The 24,041-nt window shown below is 34.9% G+C and overlaps 1 protein-coding gene across 1 annotated transcript in view; it reads right to left on the reverse strand.

Annotated features, from left to right (window-relative positions):
• Positions 1 to 24,041, reverse strand: part of Cdc37 (cell division cycle protein 37) — a 152,719-nt gene that overhangs the window by 16,782 nt on the left and 111,896 nt on the right. The window contains exon 8 of the mRNA XM_090405988.1: positions 13,885 to 14,005. Within this exon, the coding sequence (XP_090262114.1) occupies positions 13,885 to 14,005 (121 nt within the window). The remainder of the gene's footprint in view (positions 1 to 13,884; positions 14,006 to 24,041) is intronic.

The following is a 24,041-nucleotide window of genomic DNA, read 5'->3' on the forward strand; positions in this document are numbered from 1 at the left end:
ATGGCCAGCATCAACCCTCAATGGTGAGCCAACCCAGACATTAAGTTTTATCAATCAAATATAACAGTAATGTCAAGAGATTTGCTTCTTAGTTTTATGTAAAATTCGACCCACAGAAGGTTATTAAGCCCACAGCATACTCACATTAGCAATGGGAGTATGGCCAAGGGTTAGATAATCTGGACATGTGCTCTAGAGACCAAATAGGGATCTGGGGCCTCCAAATAAGCAGGGTAGTGGTCTCATATGGTGATGATCTCATATAGTGATATCTACCACCTAAATACATTCACAATGCATCTGTTAAACTTGTGTTCCTATTTTTATTTAATATTTGTATTCATATATATCTTCTGTTCTGACTTGCCTCCCTTAGTAATTTCTTAATCTAACATCAGTGCGTCATGTCTTAACTATCAATCTAGGCCGATGTGCACGTGGGCTATGAAGACAAAGGAAATGTCGTTAATTGGCGCCAATTCCTTTGTTTCAACTCTGGTTCCTTTTTAATTTTAGGGAAAATTTATATTTATACTGCGCCACCCTAAAATGTACTTGAATATTTATTCATGGAACCAAAGTCAAGATCAGCACACTGTCTCATAAATCTTAAACAATTAGCAGAGTATTCTCAATTAATCTCACTGTTAGGATTTATCTTGCAGTCATAGCCCCCTTTTTTTTGTTTGTTATTCTTACCTCCCACCTTGGTTTGAACTTTTATGAATGATTCAGTAAAATGGAAATCAGACAAGTCTTCATATTCATTTCAAAAGAAATTAACATTTAATTCACTGAATAGACATAATACATGTTATAAGAAATTTTTATTGACAAAATTAATCTTGATAATATTGGAAAGTGAGTAGTTTCACTTATGATTGCTAACTCTCCTTTAACATATTAGATCATAATTTCATACCATTAATTCTAACAATGATCTAACTCTCATCAATATATGAGACCATTAAAGGCTATTCTTTCTATAATTCACATACATTCACAATTATCTTCACACTATTATTCCAATTAAAGTATAGAGTTCCTGTTTCATCAGCATAACTCCTAAAGTTCTTTCAATGAGGGCTCAAGTCCTGAGTTGAAGATTTTACCTATATCTAATTATTATCCCCTACACAATTTTACATAACAAATAAGAGTCTACATTACCAGTAGTTGGGGATGCACTAAGCCTTCACGTGTATCCCTACAGCACCTTCAATTTCCAGATTACTTTCCAGATTTACCTCGGCTTTTCTACACATCAGTTGAATTCAGACATGACACATCGCTGATGGGGGAAGCAATTCTGGCTCCTCGCTCACTCATCAATTGGCTGGGCATGAGTCTTTGATCTCCGGCATGATCTGGAACTTTACCATGTCAAGTCGTTCCATAGCCTAGAACTGCCCATTGACACTGCCGCTTGCTGCGATGACCTCACGATGGACTTATCCGCCGATGACCACTCCAGTACAGGGAACGAGAAAAAAGCCACAAGCTGGTGCCACAGCGCCTTTTAAAACGCGCGCCCTATGTTTCTTGCCTACATCATCCTGATTTCTCCCTTTTCTCGCGGCACGTCACTCCTTCAGTACCTAGCGCCAATCTCTCCCCTAGTGAGCTCTTCAGAGGACATCCGTGTGTGCGTTCTATTAGGTGCACATGTATTACTTCAGGCCATTGCTGTATAATCGGATTGTCCTTTGCCTTCGACATTGTAATAGCACTTACATAGATTACACATAGTTCAAACTTCGGAAAACACTTAATTATTTTCAATATGATGCATTAGGTAAAACTTTCTTAAATATTAACGTAACTGATAAATTACAATTGGTTATTTTTCTCTTGATATATTAACACTGGCTCCGGAATTGATAAACCGTGTTAAATCTGAATGAAGGTTTTGACTTTTCCTTTCAGAGTATAACACATCTATGCTTATGATGCACAGATGTACTATGAATAATTATACTATTTGCAGATGAATGAGTAGTTAACTTATTCAGTCTCCAAACCACAGATTGATTGAGTAGTAGATATACTAATCATTCAGCCTAAGTCTTAGGTTAAAAGAGCTCAGAGCTCAAAAGGCAGCATAGCAAAGGCTGAGGATTTTCTCAAGACATTATCAGATAAAAATATGTTAGTTGTCATACAACCATCCTCCATGAAAGAATCTGGAAATATACCATGTATTATTCCAAGAGTCCACTTATTGTAATAATGCTACTGTGATACCTGTATCACCATAATTTTTGGAATGCATTAAAAAAAGATCAAATCTGCTTAACTGAGGCACACAATTTTTCCTCCCATTTGAAATCAATCTGATATTACTTCTTAATGATATGCTTAGTGATAAGCATATCATCAGGAATAAACCAGTGATCCTACAAGATGCCAAGCTATAAAATAAAAAATTAAACAGCAAGTGCACACAATATACTTTAAGCTTATGAAATTCTGACCTATGTTTTGTGTATTTCATATATTAATTAAAAATGTTTTTCATTCCAATTAGTTAAAAGCAAATTATCAACTGTGTCTCATTTCACAAAAAAAAACATAATATGTTATGCAGGAAGCACCAAGGTGAAAAGAACAACATGAAAGGAAAGATTCTGTGATAATGCCATGCACGTGACATTCAGTCATGCACTCTGAGTGTGTAAAAGTACACACTCAGAGTACATGCAGACATACGTGATCTGCCTGTTTTGGATTTCAGAATATTGAACAATTTTTATTATTAAAAGCAATTTAGATCCCATATGAATTTTTTTTCTGAATTGATGCACTATTTACCTAGTTACTGAGCACTAAGAAAAAATAAAGTAAAAAGAGAAGCTTCAGAATCAGTTTCAAACAAAAATAAAACTAGTGAATCTAATAAAGTTCATGGATTTCAATTTGAAGTTTTATATCACTGAACATGCTGAAAAAAAAAGTTAATATGCACATGGCTACTGTGCATGCCAATTTCAACCTTCTTTTTTTAATTAAGATGCAAGATGATTGTAAAATGTTTTAGTGTTTGAGCAGGTAAGCTTCAAAAAAATACATGTTTATATAAATTTTTCAAATGTTTTTAAGTATAATCACAGTTGATCATTTTTACATATACATAATTCTTGATGTCTATGATGTTTATAATGTCTATAAGACATTATAAACAATTTTTTTTTAAATAATCTTTATTAAACGCCATCTGTATATTTTTATAATGAAAACAAAATTATTTAGATAATTTTATTGAAAAAAATTGGTCCTTAATGCAGAGTGATAATGAAATGCACTTAATGTAATGTGTTTTTTTTTTTTGTCTCCCAAACAATCATAGTACTGAGTGGATCCACTGTATTAACATAAAATTTAAGGCTAAGTGACTTCAAATAAACATGCACTAGAAAAAGATAATCAATTTAGGGATTACTTTTCTGAAAATAGCAACCTGAGAATGAGGACAATGAAGCAAGTGTTATAATGAAGATCTGAAAATATTTCAAAGAAATAATGTTCTAACAATCAGAATATTTAATAAATCTAAAGAACAAGGGGAAAAAAGAAAGCATGACTAATGATATTATGGAGTTCTTGAAAATAATTTAAAGAGTGGAAAAAGAGAAACAAAGTAAATACAGAAAATTAAAAAGATAACTAGGCAAAAAGAAATATGGTTGAATACCAAATGTCAAGAAATTGAAGAATTAGTTGCCATGATTTTGCAAAACACAATAATTATTTCATATTATTAGCTATGAAATATTATTTTATAAATAATATTTCATATTATTTATGAAATAATATAAAGAAAAAATAATTCAACTGTTAAAAGAGATATGTACTAAAACAAATGAAGAAATATTAAAGACATATATTCAAGACAACAGAGAACTAAGAAACAGAATTAAATAGATGGCCATTTAAATTTTTTAAAAATTAGGAGCTATCAATTCAATTAATAAAAAAACTGTAATTCAATATATTTACAGTATCTCATAAAACTACAGAAAGCTCAATTATCGTGATAAAATAGAAGCCAGACTTACTGAGATGTGCAAATTATAAAACAATAAGCATAATGAGCCATGCAATGAAATTATTTCTTAAAATAATATCTGATACATGTCAAACTTGGACAATTAAAAAAATTGCTGAAGAACAATATGAATTAAGAAGTGGAGAGTGATTCAATATTAACCTCCAATATGATATGATTATTGCTGTACCAAAAAAAGTCTACTTCTGTTTCAATTTCAAAAAAGAATGCATTTTATGTCTCCCCCATGAATGGGAAGAGTAAGATTTATACTCTTACTTTGTACTCTTATATTGGGATTAACAGTCTAAAAATAGACTTTTCACAATGGATAGGTATAAAATGAGAAGTGCAACAAGGATGTGTACAAGGTATGACAATTTAATTCTTGGAACGGCTGAGTAGTGTCACCCATGTGGTGATTTGGTTGGAGTTATGTGAGTAATCGCGCATGTTTTAACTAATGTACATAAACCTCGAGCCAATAGAGCCATTTGCAAAAACAATAGAGATCTGCATGTAAACTTTGTAAAAATGTGTGATCGAAATTTGGAGCAGCATGTTAACATCAAATTTTGTTTGAAAATCGGCAAAACTGCTACTGAAATGTTAGAGCTGTTGAAAGTGGCATATGGTGTGGATGCTCTGAAAAAGTCAGGTGTCTTTGAGTGGCATAAGAGATTCAGAGGTGGGTGAGAAGATGTGAACGACAACCCCAGAAGTAGGCAGCCAAAAACAAAAATAGCAGATGGAAATGTGAACAGAGTATGAGATTTGGTATGTTCTGACAGATGATTAAGTGTGCGATTCATGGCTGATGAATTGCAAATGAATTGAGAAACAGTCAGGATAATTTTAACTGAAGAATTGGGTGTGTGAAAGATTTCTGCGAAGTTTGTGTCTCGGATCTTGACAGACAAACAAAAGCAGCAGTGGTGCTTCAAGTTGCGACTGATCTTTCTGCAAATAAGTACGTTTCCGAGAGTAATTATGGGTGATGAAACCTGGCGCTTCCAGTACAATCTGCCAACAAACAAAACACCAGAGCATGCAGTGGAACCCCCCCCACCCGAGTTCGCCATGTTCGAAAAAAGCACGCATATCACGTTAGCAATTCAAGACCATGCTGGTGAGTTTCTGTGATCACAAGGGGATAGTCCACAATGAATTCAATGAACAGGGAAAAGCGGTCAGCCAGGCTGCTATTTGTTGGTGCTGAAAAGATTACAAATAGTAGCCTGGCTGACAGTTTTTGAGGCCTGATAAGTGGATCATCCATCACGGTAATGCACCAAGCCATAGTGCGCTCATCATGAGAGAGTTTCTGGCCTAAAGATATTACCGAATTAGGTCATCCTGCTTATTCACCGACTTAGCTCCCTGTAATTTCTGACTGTTTCCAAAATTAAAGGCTGCTAAAAGGACAAAGATTTTCTGACATCGCTGATATCCAGCATAATGTGATAAAGGAAATCAAGAGTATTTTGGAAAAAGAGTTCCAGACCTCTTTCCAAAAATGGGAACACTGTCAAACAAGTGCATAAATGCACAAGGGGCCTACTTTTAAGGCGACAGTAGCCACTAATGTAAGTTCCGAATGTAGGTTTTTTACAAGGCCACCATTACAGTACCACCTGTACTGACCACATGATTGTGAGCTTACAGCTAAGTCATTGTTTTAATATTGATTTAATGATATTTTTATAATTACTGATTGTAACATCCTTGTGTTTGAGTGTGTTTATTGTTTTTGATATATTTAAATTGTGTTTTTCATGGTACTGAAGCAAATGAGAAGAATGGTGGCAAGACACATTTCACAAAATCCCCTGCGTAGGAGGTTTGACATAGGGGATTTTGTGAAATGTGGTGTGTGCGTGCACATGCTATGTATTCAGCATTAAGATAGAATATGCAAAAGTTAAACCTTTTGAATGTAAAATAACTAGCATGATAAGTAGCAAGGATGAAAATGCAATCAACCTGGTAGAGATAACAAAAAGCAGATGGCAAAAATGAAGTAAGAGATGAGGAAATTGCAGAGTGAAATGAGGAGACTGGAATGGAGAGGAAGGCTGGAATAAAAGATTTCAGTGTGAAAGAAGTGTCCAATGAGTTGAGAGTGACCATCTATGGGGATTCAATTATTAGAGGTGTGATAAATGAGAAGGTGTATAAGGGTTTACTTTCCAGGTGGTAAACTGAGCAAAGTGATTGAAGCACTAGATATGATGAAGAAGCAAGCAAGCAAGAGAGTTGATAGTTGTGGAAGGTGCAAATGATCTGGATGGCAACAAGGAAAATGTAAGGATGAATATCAAGTTGCTGAGGAGAGTAAAAGACAACAGCGTAGTAGGAAAGGTAGTCAGTGTGTTGCCTAGATATAACAGTGATGAGATGGCGAGTGAGGATTATGAATCGGATGCTAGATGAGATGTGCGAAGAGAAAGACATTCATTTTGTGAATGTGTGGGATGATTGTGAAAGATGAATAGAGCTGTATTTTAAATGGATTTGGTGTGAGGCATCTGGAGAAACTGTTGCTGCAAAAGAGAGAGAGTGATTACTGAAGTGAATGGAAGATCTGAGGAAGTGAGAGGGAATATGAAACAGCAGCTAAGTAGAATAGAGTAGGAGAGCTTGTAAATGCAGAGGTAACCGGTGAAGAGAATGAACACAAGACAAACATGGAAATGGGGAGGTCAGGGTGGCAGGGAGACACTACATGAGAATAGTAGATGGATACAAGAGCAGGTGTGTATGTAACACAGGATTGGGATGACCAGAGATGTGGAAACAAACAGGTCTGAGAAGAGGTGCAAGATCAGTGATGATAGAGACAAGCAGCCAAGGTAGTATCGAGGAGTCACATCAGTGGAGTGGGGTTGAGGAAGATTGTTATAGAACCAGAAATCAGCTAGTATGTATATGTATGTTTACAAATGCCAGAAGTATTCAAAATACAGGAAATGAAACTGTAGCATTAATAGAGTATATCTGCTCAAAACTTGTGGGAATAAATGAGACATGGCAGAATGAATGTAACATTCTGACAAGAATTAGAGATGGATGAATATGATGTTTTTCATGAGGAGAGGCAAGACAGAAAGGAGGAGAGTGCTACTGATGGTAGCAGAGGAGTTATCTCCAACTAAGGTGGAGAAGAAAGGAACAAACAGTAGCAGTGGTTTTTAAGTAGTATAGTGTGAGGTGGAGGTGAACAGAATGAAGCATCTAGTTGCTACAGACCTGGTAACGTGGTAGGCAGTGAGACAGCATCTAGGAGAAAAGAGAATGAATTTGAGTTTTTCTGAGGGATAACTAACCTTAGGGGGTGCTTAAGGGTCAAAGCTGTATAACTGAGAGGAGACCTCCACATAGCCTTTAAAGGAATGCGGAGAACCGACCAGGGCTTCTGACCTAATGTCCAATCCTCACCTTCTCGTGGTGCACCCTGTTGGGTATCTACTTGGATACTGAACGGACGAGGATGGGCTGGCAATTTGGGATTTAGCCGACCAAATTGTATTCTTATTGGTTAAACCAAAATATAGAATGATGGTACAACATGACAAAATTTCATGCCGGCTGGGGCGTCGCCCGGTTAAACAAGGCCCCCGTTGTTTTTGCCAGGGAACCAGGGCGAACAGCGAAAAGTCAGCTACTGGAACAAATCTGAAAATAAACCCCAACTCAACATCACCAGAGTTAAAGATCGGTACAATCAACGTAAGAAGCCTGAATGGCAAAGAAATGGAGCTAGCTGAGGAATTAGATAAGTACCAGATCGATATAATAGGGGTGACTGAAACAAAAAAGACCAAAACTGGTGAGATCTTTCTGAGCAATAAATACAAAATGTTATATTCAGGCAATGACAATCAAGGAAAAGAAGGAGTAGCCATAGTATTCAACACAAAATACGAGGCTAATCTTCTTGAATGGCAGTCAGTCTCAAGTAGAGTAATGTGGGCAAATATGAGAATGGGGAACTGGACAATGAGACTTATTTGTGCCTATGGTCCCACAGAAGGTTCTACTAAGGTAGAAGTGGAGGAATTTTTTGAGGCTTTAGAAAAAGCAACTGACACAATGAAAAATGAAAAGTTGGTCCTTGTTGGGGATCTAAATAGCAGAGTAGGAAATGATTGTGAGACATACAAAAATATTTTGGGAAAATTTGGAGAAAAGAGCAAAGCTAATAATAATGGCAAATATCTGTTGGATTTCTGCTCAGGACATGGACTGGTTATTACTAACACCATGTTCCAACATAAAAATGTGCACAAATTCACATGGAGAGAAGAGGCAAGGAATAAGAAAAGTCTCATTGACTATGTTATTGTTGATAGTGATGTTTTCTCCCTGGTGCAGGACACCAGAGTGTACAGAGGATTTGAAATTGGAAGTGATCACTATTTAGTCTTGAGCAGGATAAAATTGAATTTCACATTGAAAAGAATAACATGTAAGAAAGTTTTAAAGCGAATAAAAGTTGAGCAGCTCTCAGATGTGAGCTGTAGACTAAAATACACAAAGATTATTGAAGGAAAAATGAAAGAGTTTGAGAACAGGAATCAAACCTTGGAGATTCAGTGGCAAACTCTGAAGAAAACATTGATTGATTCTGCCAGAGAGGCATGTGGTGAGGTTGTTTGTAAGGATAAAAAAACAGAACTCCTTGGTGGACACAGGAGGTTAAAGAGGCAGTGAAGGAAAAGAAGAAAGCATACCAAAAGTTCCTGTCAAATAAGTCAGCTTGTGCTCTTAGAGAATATAGAGACAAATGCAAGAATGCTAAACACTCTGTAAAACTAGCTAAACAAAAGTCATGGGAGGACTTTGGCAAGAATATAGAAAATAAATATCAAGAAGGTGGCAAAATATTCTGGAGGTTGTTGAAGAAGCTTAAGAATGGAGGAAAGAGTGCTATGAAAGGAATTAGAGATGGTAAAGGTGACATGAAAACTGGAGAAAAAGATATCCTTGAAGTATGGAGTAATTACTTTGAAAAAATGCTAAATGAAACAAGCAGTGATAACAGCACAGTGGTAAAAAACACTGACCAGGCATGCAGTCAGGAATACATATCCATACTTGAAGTAGAAAAAGCCATCAAAGGCTTGAAATGTGGAAAGGCAGCAGGAGTAGATGATATTCGACCAGAAATGCTGAAGTATGATGGTATAAGAGTCTTATAGTGGCTGCTCTGCATATGTTCAGAAAGCCTGGACAGAGGGATGAATTCCCGATGATTGGAGTAGAGCTCTCATAGTATCCATATATAAAAAGGGAAATAAAACTGAATGTGAGAATTACAGAGGTATTTCCCTACTGAGTGTTCTTGGTAAAATCTATGCAAGTTGCAAGTATACTTGAGAAACGGTTGAGAAGAATTGTTGAAGAAAAGCTTGGTGAAGAACAAGCTGGATTCAGGCCAAATAGAGGCTGTCAGGATCAGATCTTCACTTTTACGACAAATAGTCGAAAAAGCATGGGAATATAACAAAGATCTGTATTTAAGTTTTGTCGATTTGGAAAAGGCATATGATAAGGTGCCAAGAGAGAAGCTGTTGAATACGCTGCAGTTATATGGTGTCAATGGGGCATTATATCAAGCAATACTTCGTCTTTATTTGAGTTGTAAGTCAGCAGTTAGAATTGAAGGAAGTACAGGAAGGTGGTTTAATGTTAAATCTGGTGTGAGACAAGGATGTACATTATCCCCTCTGTTATTCATTATCTATATGGATCACATTATGAAGGAAAGTGGTATTAAACATGATATCAAAATTGGAGATGTTAATGTCAGCTCTTTGCTTTATGCGGATGATGTTATACTTCTAAATAAATCCGCTACAAGTCTGCAAGATTCTCTGACTAAATTGAATAGCTCTTGTAATAGATATGGTATGAAGGTCAGCAATAAAAAGACAAAGACAATGAAAATAGGCAGAATCATTGAAAATGTCAACTGTGTTGTGAATGGAGAACCTGTGGAACAAGTAAAACATTTCAGCTACTTAGGCACGATTTTTACTGAAGATGGTAAATTAAATATAGAAATAGACAACAGAATCAGCAAAGCTGGTATGGTGGGAAGTCAATTGAATAAATTCATATGGAATAAGAGAGAAATTAGTCGGAACACTAAATTAGCTGTATACAAGACAGTGTTCAAACCAGTTTTAACTTATGGATCTGAGAGCTGGGTCAGAAGTAAAACACTTGACCAAAGACTAGAGACTGCAGATATGAGAGTCCTGAGAAAGATTATAGGCGTGAACAGATGGCATCAATGGCAGTATCATATTAAAAACGAGGATATTAGGAAAGAACTTGACATTGTCAGCATCCAGGAATGCGTTAGCAGAGTTAATCTCAGGTGGTATGGTCACTTAAACAGAATGGGCGAGGAAAGATTAGCAAAACAAGTGTTCTCTGCCAGGTTGGCAGGAAAACGACCGAGAGGAAGACCAAGATATAGGTGGATTGATACGGTACAAAGTGCTTTAGACGATAGAAATATAAGATCTGATAATATTGGAGTGTTGACAAGTAACAGACTGATTTGGAGGAAAATTGTAGATAGGAAATTAATAATGATGTAATTTTTTTTCATGTAGTACTATCATATCCTGTACACCCCTTGAGGGTACATGGCAGGAATTTGATGATGATGATGATGATGATGATGAACTAACCTTAGGCAGTAAGTAACAGTGCATACACATGGATCAAGGGTCTTGAATTTGATTATCTCATCACAGGATGTTATTGTGAATGAGGTATTGAATCTCCCCCTCCAGTTGGTAAGAGTGAACATGAAGTGATTACTTGAGTGGTTAGTCACATGAGAACCTCTGTGAGAAAGGGATATGTGGAACTATAAGGCTTGTGATTATGAGACACTCAGGAAACAGCCAGCAGTTCCTGAACAGGTAATGTCTGAATGCATTTCAAAGGTCAATTGGTCAAATAAGGTGAATGAAGACGTGAAGCATGCGATTTGGGAGAATTTGAGTTGCAGAAGTACAATGAGCAAGCAAGAGAGATAACTTGCAAAATAAGGGTAGCAAAAGTCAGCATGAACAGAAATTAGCTAAAGAAACTAAAAGGAATCCTAGGGAGTTTTTTTAATATGTGCCCAGCAGAAGAAAGAATGATTATAGAAAGATGATACTGGTTGGAGAGAATGGTAGAATGATAACCACTGAAGAGGATATAATACAGATATTGAATAAGTAATTCATAAAGTTACTGCATCCTCATGAAAGTATCACCATATGATGCTTACTTGAAGAACTGGAAAGTAGTGGCTGAAAGGAGGAGCCGTTGATGGTGAGTGAGCAGGAGGTAGATGAGGAATTGAGTAAACTCGATGTTAATAAAGTTGTAGGACTTAACGGTATATCACAGCGTATCTTGAGAGAATGTTCTAGAAAGTTAACAACAGCTTTAACTTCAGTCTTAGACCTGTCAAGTTCCAAATGAGTGGAAAGAGGACAAAATTGTTCGGCTTCATAAAGGGGCAATAAGACTAAGGCTTCAAATTACAGACCAATCTGTTGTCTAGAGTTGGGGTAAGTGTTAAGAGAGGCTAGTGAGAACCAGTATTCAGAATTGAGTTGATGACAACAGCATTATTTTTAATGGGCAGCATGGGTTTGCTAAACAAACTCATGGAAGGTCATGTTTTAGCAATCTACTTATTTACTATAACTAGGTAACAGGTGCATTGGATAAACGGGAAGCATATAGTGGTATATTTAGATTTTGCTGAAGCCTCTGATAAAATGCCACACAAGCTGGTAATTAAATTGGAATAGATGGAGCTGGATAGTAGATTAGCATTGGACTGGAGATTGGCAGTCTGACAGGTATCAGCAAGTTGTGTATGGGGAGTGGAAGCATCTAAGTGGAGGAAGGTCACCAGTCATGTGCCCCAGGGGTCTGTTTTGGGTCCATTACTCTTTAATTTTTATGTAGATTATATTGGGAAGGGCTTGAATCATGATATACAGTTGTTTGCAGATGATTAAAAGTTGGGAAGAACTATGAGAAGTACAATGGATGTTGTAAACTTGCAAGGGGATTTGAATAGACTTTCACAATGAATAAATGAATCGGGCTACCAGTTCAACATAGCAAAGTGTAAAATTTTAAACTTTAGAAAACACGACGAAATGCAGAGTATATGACTGGTGGGGATATCTTAGAGGAGGTGGAGAAAATGAGGGATCTGGGGATGTTGGTGGATAAGGACCTGAAATTTTCAGGGACGACAACAGCACATTTGGAATGATGTGAATAACACTAACATGTAGGAAGAAACATGTCATGATTCCTTTATATAAGGCTTTGATCAGACTGCACATGGATTACTGTGCACGGATTTGGTCACCAGGTTTGGAAAAGGTTGAAAAGATGTTGGAACGAGTTCAGAGATGATTGACCAAGGCGGTTTCTGGTCTCTGGAATGTAGAGTATGAAGGCAGATTGAGAAAATGCAAATTACAGTCTAGTAAATATGACAATGGGGGGGGGGGGGACATGATTGAGACATATAATAAGTTGGTAAGGGGTTATTACCAAATTAATGGAAGATGAATAAGGAGGATGTGAGCAAAGGAGTAAGTTTTTGCACAGAGAGTTGTGGGTAATTGGAATGCATTGCATGGAAGTGTGGTTAGTGTACAGACAGTGAATACATTCAAGTCATTTTATGATGAGCTCTGTGTGTGTATGTGTGTGTGAGAGAGAGAGAGAGAGATGAAAGACCTCTCACGATTAGTCATTGACTTTATGGTTGTCTACTACTACTATTACTAATAATTTCTAATACAGAAGCATCTCACTAAGTAAGATGAAATATAACCTAAGAAATGAAGACATCACACTACTAATCACTGGGAATGAATAACTACAGGATGTAGTGATAACCACAGATAAAGAGATGAATAAAAACTTAATTTTAAAAGTTTACTTCACAGTACAAATAGACAGATACAAATATCTGACAGCTCTAATATTATAAAACAAATACTAACAGAAAAGTCAAGATAAATGCAAGAATAACTGATAAATTAATATCTCTTCTCCATTAATGTACAGCTCAAGAACTATTAGAAAAGCAATGGGAAAGAAGTCGATGGCTGTGGTGATGAGATTATTACTAAGAAGAATGATGCAAATTAACTGGACAGAAAAGGTTTTTAGTTTCTCTTTCAAAGTATTTGAAAGAAAAAACTAAAAAAGAAGTTTACTAAACAAGCTGGAGAAGACAAAATGACATTTTTAGGAGTAAAAACAGTAAGAAAACTACAAGGAAACAGAGGAAGACAGAGACATCATTATATGAAAGACACAGAGTGATGAATAGGTGATAGTCCTAAATCTTAAGAGATGCAGAAGATATGAAGAAACGGAGAACCATAGCTGCCGACTTCTGCAGAAGGATGATTGAACGAATAAATGATTGAATGTGCCAATTATCCCCCTTTCCCACTAGCTTGTCCACTGAAGTTACCAGTTGCCTGAAATGTGCTACTGAGGACACAAATACAAGCCTTAATGTCTCATGGGCACAACTCTGCTCATTAACTTGTCATGATGACTGCTGATAAACCTATGAAACCAAAATCTCATATAGTACATTAAAGAATTCATTCAGAATATAGAAAGTTTAATCTTAATTTAATGATTATTTCATTTTTTATATATACAAGATGGATCATGCTACTTAACTTCATAAATGAGGTTGTTTGAAAAAATAACTTCATTCACGCATGCTCTCTCACTGGTAAACAGCTTCTCATATAAACATAAAAATTTATTACCTCTTCAACTTCCTTCACAACTTTTTCAATTCGTGCCTGGGCACGTTCTCTCACCCTATCTTTGAATGCTCTTAGTTCATCTTCAAAGGCATCTTTATACTCCTGATCAGCAATTTGTATCCTATGGAAATTAATAAACAGTTAAGAATAAAAAATATTCTTTGTTAACAATGAACTGCATGAATGCTTTTATTTTAAATAAAAAAGTATTAGTGTAAAACTAAATTATTTTAACTAAATAAACGATATTGCTTACAGAGGTGGTAAGCAATATATCTTTCTCTCTCTCTCTGAGATAGTTAAAATCGTTTTAACTAGTATTTTTTTTTAATAACCCCACATATAAGTGGTTGCAAGTCCTATAACAAATGCCATGTGTGGATAAGAGGTCGGGAGGAATCTGTTAATGTCTATTAAGTCTATGATTTACATGTATTTTGAAGTCTGTTTACTGTTTGTAAAATAAAACTTTATAGACAAGGAGGGTCCTGCACTTGAGACTATCTTAATATTACTTGAAATCCATGGTTGTAATCCTACTTCTAATCCTGTTTACTTTGAAATGTGAATGCTCTTTGGAATGAGCTATGATTTTTTTTTTTTCCATTCTCTCTCACAAGTTTTCAATGACTTTAGACCCAAGAATTTTTGCTGGAGTTCTCTTTGGATATGTAAATATAAAATAATGAAACAGAAAATGTCACAAACATGCTTTTATTGACATATTCAATCTTTGTAAACTATACACTTAAGACAAAGATGCTAATCAAACTCTTCTTTTTGAATTATTTAAAAGGTATACATCACTTTCTTTTGAATGCCCACAATGATATTGAAATATAGGTTTTCATAATGAAAGCACTCATAATGACATTTCTAAACATTCTGCTCTCACAAAGAAGTGGATCAACTGATTTCTAAGCAAGCCCACTGATCCCAGTTAAACTAGTTTAAATCGACTTCTATAATGAATGAAATCTTCTAGAATGAAATTAGTCTTCTGACTGATTTCTCTCTTGTTCCATCAATTTCTTCAACTGGTTTCTGCCATACTAGCTTTACTATTATTTATTTCCACATTTTTTTAAATAGCTTACCAGAACAACCTATTCTGTGGGTTCTCTACTGAGAATGCAATTGATGCTTTCTGTTTTCATGGATATTTTCATAGTTTGCATTTTTTTTTTTATTGCATTTTCTGGTACCACTTTGTCAAAGGAGTTATTTATTTTGGCTAAAAATTTAAGATGCATCAAATTAACTGAAGAAGTTATCAGCTATGTAAAGAGCACGTTAATATATCCTTTCAAATCAGGTTTAATACCATTTTCATTGATGTAGTTCACAAAGTTTATAAATAACAGTGGAAATGTTTATGACCTGACTTACACCTATTTAAAAATCAAATCACCATTTTGCTACACAACTTACAAATTAGCAGTAAGAATAACTGCAAACAAGTACAACAACTTCTCTGTTGGCAGTTCATGTTGAGATTTTTTTCAAACGGTTTTAATTCACAGTATATAGAAATAAATATATTTACTTAGTTCTTGATATTTTGTTGGTTTTGCACCTAGCATCTTCAGAAAACAAAATCTGTCACAGTACACAAAGAGCAACAATTAGTCAATAGTTGGAATGGTGTAATGGACAACACAAGAAACTAAAATCATATGTGTCATCCTTTGTTGGATAAAGAGAGGGGTTAACAAGTATTCATTTGATCTTAAAATGAATGTCCTACATTTTTGATAAATTGATACAGCTATACCTGTTGAAGTTTGGGAAGTGTTTTAAAGCTGCTGCCGATTCCAAAATGTCTCTTTCTCTCGACTCATAATGACCACTGTGTAATATTTTAGTTTTCGTCCATCTAATCCTATGCGAAGGGATGTTCAAGGCATGGTCTGCTAGTCCTGACTTGTCATAACAATGGTGCTGAATGTATTTTTTTATGTCAACACATCTTCCTGTCTATCCATAGTAAGCAAGGTCGCAAGTAACAGGGCACTTCATATACTCTTGGATGTGAAAAAGTAGAGTTTGTCCTTATGCAAACAGATGAGGATTGCCAGTTTGATATATGCTTTAAATGTGGTGTGAAACTTATATTCATTAAACGACGTTCTGGATATCTTTTCAGATGTATCCTGTATGTATTGGATGGTAACAGTTTTGCTGTGGTTTTTTTTTTTTTTTTTTTTCTGGACATTATAGCCATTGGTTAAAATAGTGTGATGAAGGCAGACAAGTTCAGTGGTATGAGCAGCATCAATGAAACAGACAGTTATGGCTTTGTGTTAATGTTTTTAGGATACCATACTGTTGGGATGGATGATACTATGACTACACAAATATCTTCTGGTATGCATAGGCTTTCTATGAATAGAAAAATGGCTGGAAGGTGTGTATCTAGGAAGGACAGATAGCTATTTGTTTCCCTTTCCACTGTGAAATGGATTTTAGGATGCCAGCTATTTAAATGCATAGAAATGTATATTACGTATCTGGACCAGGTATCTAAAAAGCAAATACATTATCTGCATAGAGAGTCAAAACAGTAGTTTGAGCATGGCTGTGTTGAATGCATGGTTTTCTAAGTCATCCATGTAGAAATTGGCCAAGAAAGAGAGGTGGGAGGAAGAGAGAAAGGGGTGAACTCGTGGCCATTTCATTCAGTTGTTTGCATATTTTCCCATTCAATGTTGTGTGTAGCTGGAGAATTAAGTAGCACAGACCGTAAGCTCTGTGTGTGTGTGTGTGTGTGTGTAGTAGAATACAGTGCTCTTCCACGGTCAGTCCTTGGACATCTTGGAGGTGACACATAATAATGTGAAATAACCAACATGTACTACAAATCTGAATACAAATATGTCTGAGAGGGGTGATAGATATACCATCCCCCATGTGACTTAGATAACTACTCACATGCCTACCATCTTTTTCTATTCATAGAAAGCCTATGCATTCCCATTCATGTGTCATCTCCTATCCAGGAGGTTGGCTGCCATGATGTGACTCATGGTTGACTATGGGCATAATGCCATGTGGTGAGGACCCTATCTCTTCCACATATTGTCATAAGTATTCATGGCTGTAAATCCATGTGTGTTTAAAGGGTCAGTTTGCCTGTTCCGAGGGATAAAAAACCAGAGTTTCCTGCTGAAAAACCTTCTACCTCCATATGAGACTGGCTAACTCACCTTTAGTCGAAAGAGACCAGATATATCATAGACAGGAATCAAACCCAGGTCTTTCCAACCAAAGGGCTTTGTCTATACCGACTGAGCTATGGAGGCTCCTAGCATACTGGAAGATATTTCTGCAGTAGCATCATCATCCAGCCCAACAGTATGATATCCTTAAAACACTAACACAGAGAGCCAGAGCTATCTGTTCCGATGACACTGTGCTTACTAATGAACTCACTACCTTCGCCATGCTTTTTTTAGCCAATGGTTATAATCCCTAAAAAACACAGGAAACATTAAATGTCCCTCAAATCCTCTCTATTCACTGATACACAAGACTCCTGTAAAGCAGTTACTATCAAATACATTCAGGGCAATCTGAAAAAATATCTCAAGTGTTGTTTAATGAATATGAGCTCCACAACACATTTAAACCACATATCAAACTAGCAACCCTCATCTGTTTGCCTAAGGACAAACTCTCTCCTTGTTTCACATCCAAGAGTGTATGAAGTGCCCTGTACTTGCGACCTTGCTTACTATGGACAGACAGGAAGATGTGTTGACATAAAAAATACATTCAGCACCATTGTTATGACAAGTCAGGACTAGCATGCCTTGAACATCCCTTCGCATAGAACTAGATGGAAGAAAAACCAAAGTGTTACACAGTGGTCATTACAAGTCAGACATTTCAGAATCGGCAGAAGCTTTAAAACACTTCCCAAACCTCAATAGGTATGGGCTGTATCACTTTACCAAAAATGTGGGACAGTCATTTTAAGATCAAATTATCTTATTTGTTAATACTTGTTAACACCTCTCCTTATCCAACAAGTATAAAAACCAGAAATTATCAGGAATGAAGTAAATAAATATACTACTTATTTTCTTATTATTGCCTTGTAAATTAAAACAAACACAGAATAACTACCAATTTGTACCACTCTCCTTAAGGTTCAGTTTATACACATTTAAAGTTTTAAGTGCATTTTCCCCCTTGGAACTTTGTGTGTGTTTTTAACACCAATAAATCGGGACCATTTTTATACTGTCATGATTTTTTGGCTATTGTATGATCGAGATTTGGTCTCCACAATCCCCGATATGGACTATATACAAGTTGTGCCTCTCCAATTTTTTTCTTCAATTATTTGAATTAGCCTTTTCTTAATTATTATGATTGCATGAATCTTTCTTAGAACAATGGATAAGGAAATTCCTCTATAATTCTCACATTCTGTTTATAAAAGAAAATAAAACTGTGATGAGAGCTCCATCAACAGGGAATTCAACTTTCTGAAGCCTCTCTTGGTTATGCAGCAGCCACAGTGCAAAATTTTTAAAACTACCATATTTCTGTATTTCTGTTTGGATATTATGGCCTTACTATCTTTTGAGTTTTGATGCTTTTTTCTTACCTTATGTTTTAATATGTCTTCTTATTATATGCTTCCTGGATATGTTGTTTGTTGTTTTCAAAGTAACATTTTATCATCTTTATGATCAATTCCTTTTGCAGTGCTCCATTTCTAGGCAAATTTTAGTAGTTTTAAAACATCTATATTTATTTAAACCTGATATTTACCTTTGATTTCTCTTTTTAATTTTTCAATTAAGAAAACCAAAATGTTTCATAAAATTGTGCTTTTTTAATGGTAAAAATAGGTGACCCGATTGACAAAGTTTGCTCAGAGACTGGAAAGATGTGCTATTGAACTCTGCTAAATGCAAACCTTAAATTTGGGGCAGGGGAGAATCTTTCACATTTAAAGCTACTGCACAAATATGACAAGTAGCACAACTACATTTTATTCTATCACTGATCAAGGATGAAGAAATCAGGAAGTAACATTTACTCTCCCAACAGCAAAAAAAAGAAATACTTTTGATGCCTTCAAGATAACATGTAATTCTCATCAATTTCATATATAATATTAAGATTGGCTTTTCTAGAAAAAGAATTTTTTTTTTTTCTACAAAAGAGAATCCAATTCAAAACGGAAAATGCTAAAAAAATTTTAAAAAAAGTCGAGAAATGCAAAATAATACAAAAAGGAAAAAAACAGCCTGAAGAATGTCAATACCTTTAGCCATTTTAGAGATGAACTTCCAAAAACAAAATGAGGAAATATATCTGTAAAGATGTATTCAGTAAAATAATAAATAAAAAAATTCACCCAAAAGAAAGAAAAAATACCTCCACTTTGACAGTGGTCTTAAGCAGATTCTGCTTCAATATCTATCCACAAATATTTTTGAGTAACCCATAAGCAACCCATACAAAGGTCTGGGAGATTAGGAAGGTAGGAAGACCTTCTGGTTCCAAGACATCCTGATAAGTAACCAATCATTAGATCATAGATAAACAGAATGAAGGAGAAGGGAAAGGAAGGAAAGCAAATTAAAGAATAACGTTGTTAATGCTGTGTAATCAAAACATATCTAATTCACAATCCAAAATTACCAAATACAAATAAATCTGATATGTAGGTGTAAACAAAAACGAAGACTACACTACTCCAACAATCACTGGGCAAGTTCACAATGCTCACCGCATAAGAGTAATGATTTATTTCTTAACATGAAAGCGCCATTTCTTATAGCCACCAACCAATGACAATATGCAACTGATTTCTGATGGGTCATGAACAAATTGCATGTGTAAATCCATGTTATGATTTTTGATACATAATCTCCAGAAATATTGTGGTCCAATACTATGGTCTTGTTCAGCAGACATTCTTCTATAACTTGTGTGCCTTTCGGTAAAATTTTCAGGACCCAAATGACATTGAATTGAATCTTATGAAGTTAGTTTCTGTGAAATGCAAAACATCCACTTTTTATACCATCTTTGAACATTTTGATGGCTCAAAAGTATATTACCACTCACAAGATGTCTTTGTTTCATATTAAAACAAGTTATTTAATTATCAAAATCAGATGTTTTGAGTTTCAAAACAAACTCTGTAAAAGTCTATAAACAACACAATGTTCAAAGATTAAACTTTTCCAATACTTGTATAAACTGTTTCTGCCTTGTTTGCACTGTCAGTATAACAACCCTACACCAAGTCATCAAGGCCCTAATCAAGTGGTAGATGTCAGCAAAAATTCAACACTCCAAGAGAGACTGTGCAACATCGTCGTCATTACAAATTGATACCAGAACAAGCTCATCATTTGGCCAATTTCAACGGAAAATTTTGCACCAATCATTGGGATAAACACTTTAAAGAAATTATTATTTGCAATGAAAAGTGGATCTGCAATGAAAAGAGGAACACACAAAATTACTGAATCAACTCTTGTTAGTTATCACTTCTGGTATCAATAAGATAATGGGCCAATAACAGTCGTTTCTGGTATCCATAAGATACCAGAACTAACTCTTATTCTAGGTTCTGGTATCAATAAGATGCATTTGTTGGAATTTCAAAGAAATAACATACTCCACTTTCAGCTAGATTACTGAAAGGCAACTACAGAAAGTACAGGCCATAATAATAATCACTGGTCCATCAGAAAGGGATACTCTGACAAAAACAATGCTAGAACACACGCTGCTGCTAAGAGAGATTTTTTCTGAAGAGGGAGAGTTTCAAAAGATGACAGACAGTTTCTCCATCACTATATATACAATTCTGACCTAGCACAATCACATTATTACTTGTTCCAGTCAATGGCTCACTTCCTATGCAGTGCTTTGTGAAAACTGAAAATCTAGAAATGCTAAATTCCATTTTATATCTTTCTTTTTTTCAATAGACCAGTACAGTGAGTTCATATTCTAATAATATACGATATTACTTCTTAAGCTTTTTGAATTAGTTCCACATAAAAGTTTTATACCTCCATAATGAACATTTCATGTTAGAAAACATCTACATCAACTACCTTACATATTTCAGGTATAAACCTGATGGCTTTCCTACCTCCAGTAATGAAAGACACACCTGACCTATTCACATCTGCCCAATATTTCCATGCCACTTAAATTAATGGCAAAATCTGAGTTTATCCAGAGAAGGACAAGCTTGACAATTAAGTTATAGTTTAATTTATTATAAAAGATGGAATTTAAAAAAAAGTGACTTGAGATAAAATATTATTTGAAAATGAATAGCAAAATTCCAGGTTTTATATATAACTTATATCAAACAAATTAAAACTAAACAATAATAAAACTAGACATTAAAAATAATAAATAAATAAATCCAAAATCTGTGAGATTGAAATTTACAACCCAGCACACACGCACACACACACTTCCAGTTCCTTTGTCTCTTGAACTACAAATGATTCTAAAAGTATTTGTAGTAAGTAAAACACATTTTACCATAAATAACAAGGACATATAATAAATATAACATGAACATAAGAAATCCTAAGGGGTAGGATACCTTCCACATAGCCAATAAGGAATGCAGAGAACCAAATGTACTTCTGGCCAATACCTAATCACCACCTTATCTGGGGTAACCCATAACTAGGTATCCATTTATGTGCTAAAGAAATGTGGATGAGCTGACAATTTGGGACTTAGCTAACTATGCTGTGTTTTGTATTGTCTGAAATACAGCATAGTTCGGGTCTCGTTTTATGCGGTAGATACGTTCCACAGAAAACCACATATAAAAAATTGCACAAAAAAGACCTAACTAACGTTGAAAAATTAGGAATGCATTCCATAATTTTCTAAAACCACATAAAACTGAAGCAATGAATTAAAATAAACCTAAAATCCATAAAAAAGTTTATAAAAATTCAGGAAAATAAGAATGCCTAAATTTGTTTTAAAGCTTTATTCATTTAATTTTATCGAAAAGTAACAATTTTTTTTACATTTTTTCATCGGAATTATCGTCGCTATTAGATAATATTCAGCAACGTTTGCGAACTGGTGCGAAATCGCTTTCATCACCAGAAGAGATAGTCAGCACATCAGATCTGTATGGTAAAGGCAATCGTTCTTCACAAACAGAATTAGCTTCACCCTTGTTCTGTGCTGATTTTTTTCTTCTGACAATGTAATCAGTGATTAAACTTTACGATGATGATTTTACTAATTTTTTATATGGCTTGTGATATCCAGACATACAGTTCTTCAGCTCATGTTGGAATTTAAAGGCTTGTTCAGAATTTGTGTCATTAACAAGAAAATGATTTTCCAATTTATTGCACAGTTCAAGACCTTCTCGAATTATATTTGCAGTGAGGGGGAACAGGTTTTTCTTCCGCTTCACTATCATTTTCTGGATTTTCGACGATATCAAAAGTTAATCAATATCCAATAACATCATTGTCACTTAAGGCATCATCCACAAGCAATTCATCGACATCATTCTGGCTAAATGTATCAAAACCTTCTCCACCAATTTCACATGCCAAAGTAATGTTGGATCCTACTTCGTCTTAATCTGTACCTTGGATCCGACATGTTATTTACTACGATGTTCTTAACCTAAAAATAGTTGCTAGTTGGTTTCTAATTCAAATATAGAGAAAATTTATATTTAAAGACTGTGCCACTCTATATCTGAATTAGTTCAAGAATTGAAGAAAAATCAACCCTCAACTATTTCTCCTTAATATATATAGTGGCCGAGTATATTTGACTTACTTAATTTACCCGCTTTGGTTCGAATATTTTATGAATGGTGCAGTAAAAGAGATTCAGGCAAAATACAACTTTTGATTAACAAAAACAAACATTTAATATAAGTTATATAACACATACATAAATTCTACTTCTAATTTAAACAATAAAAACAAGTCAAACATTAAGCTAAGTCAATCACATTAGTTCAACCTTCCAAGCCTTCACATACACTTTCTCAGCTTCTGAGTTACAAAGTTCCTACACATATATAAATATAATAGAACTTCCTATCTAATCAGTTTTCACACACTTCTCAGTCATGCTATAAGTTGAAAATATCTCTCTAACAATTCTTAACTTCAACTCTCAATCACGAAGAGTTTCCACAGTTGAGGTTAGGTTAGGTTAAGCGTAGCGTAATTAACACTCAATTCTTCAAGCATTGAAATAATACACTAAGATAGTCCTTACCGGAAATAGTTCCTAGTACATTAAATACGTTGTGAGCAAACTTTTAAATTATTTTTATTTCACTTAAGAACACATCTACAAGACTTATCCACAGTTATAATTAAAACACTATCAATCGCACTTCAGAAATCCAGACATCGACTGCAGGGTACTTCAACTATCCTTGTTACCACTCATAAACTAATTAAAACACTGTGCGGTTCTCCTTAGGGCAAATCAGAAATAAGCCGCAATTCTAGACCAACTGGGTTTATTCAGAATTCTTCCTTGAACGTCCAGCTTTTTATATTATCCGATTACAGCATCAATTTCCCTTTTATTATTACTGCTGGCTTCACTTTCAGCTAACTATAAAATTCACTTCATCCTTGCTCATTTATAAAAATTATCCTCTTAACTTCTGCCCTTAAGAACCTTTCATTTACTTCTACTTCTCTAGTTTATGCCCTTGCTTCCTTTCACTTCCAAGTTTCCGTCCCATCTCTCTCTTGTTACCTCTTATATTTTTTTATTATTCTTTTTCCAGCCCTCGCTCTGTTCCACTTGTGCTCGTTTATTTCACGCGTTTCCATGACAACAAATAAACGTAAACATTTTCACTAACGTTACATAAGGTTATACCACTACATTCAGTTATTACATAACGTTAAACTTTCACAAACAAGAATAAATAGAATATTTGCATTTCAATAAATGCGTAGTTAAATTACAAATACAAGTTCCTATAATAGTGACATAACAATAAATAAAATAGCTTAATAATATTTAATACAGAAACTTATTACTATTAACACATATCTTTGATTAAACAATTAAATATTAGATATAATTAAGGTAATTACATGATATCAAATTATAATTTAAGTTATTTACATTAAATAATATTT

Source organism: Typopeltis vanoorti, chromosome 16, assembly GCF_054136105.1.
Source record: "Typopeltis vanoorti isolate ZY-2024b chromosome 16, IOZ_Tvanoo_1.0, whole genome shotgun sequence".
Taxonomy (NCBI): domain Eukaryota; kingdom Metazoa; phylum Arthropoda; class Arachnida; order Uropygi; family Thelyphonidae; genus Typopeltis; species Typopeltis vanoorti.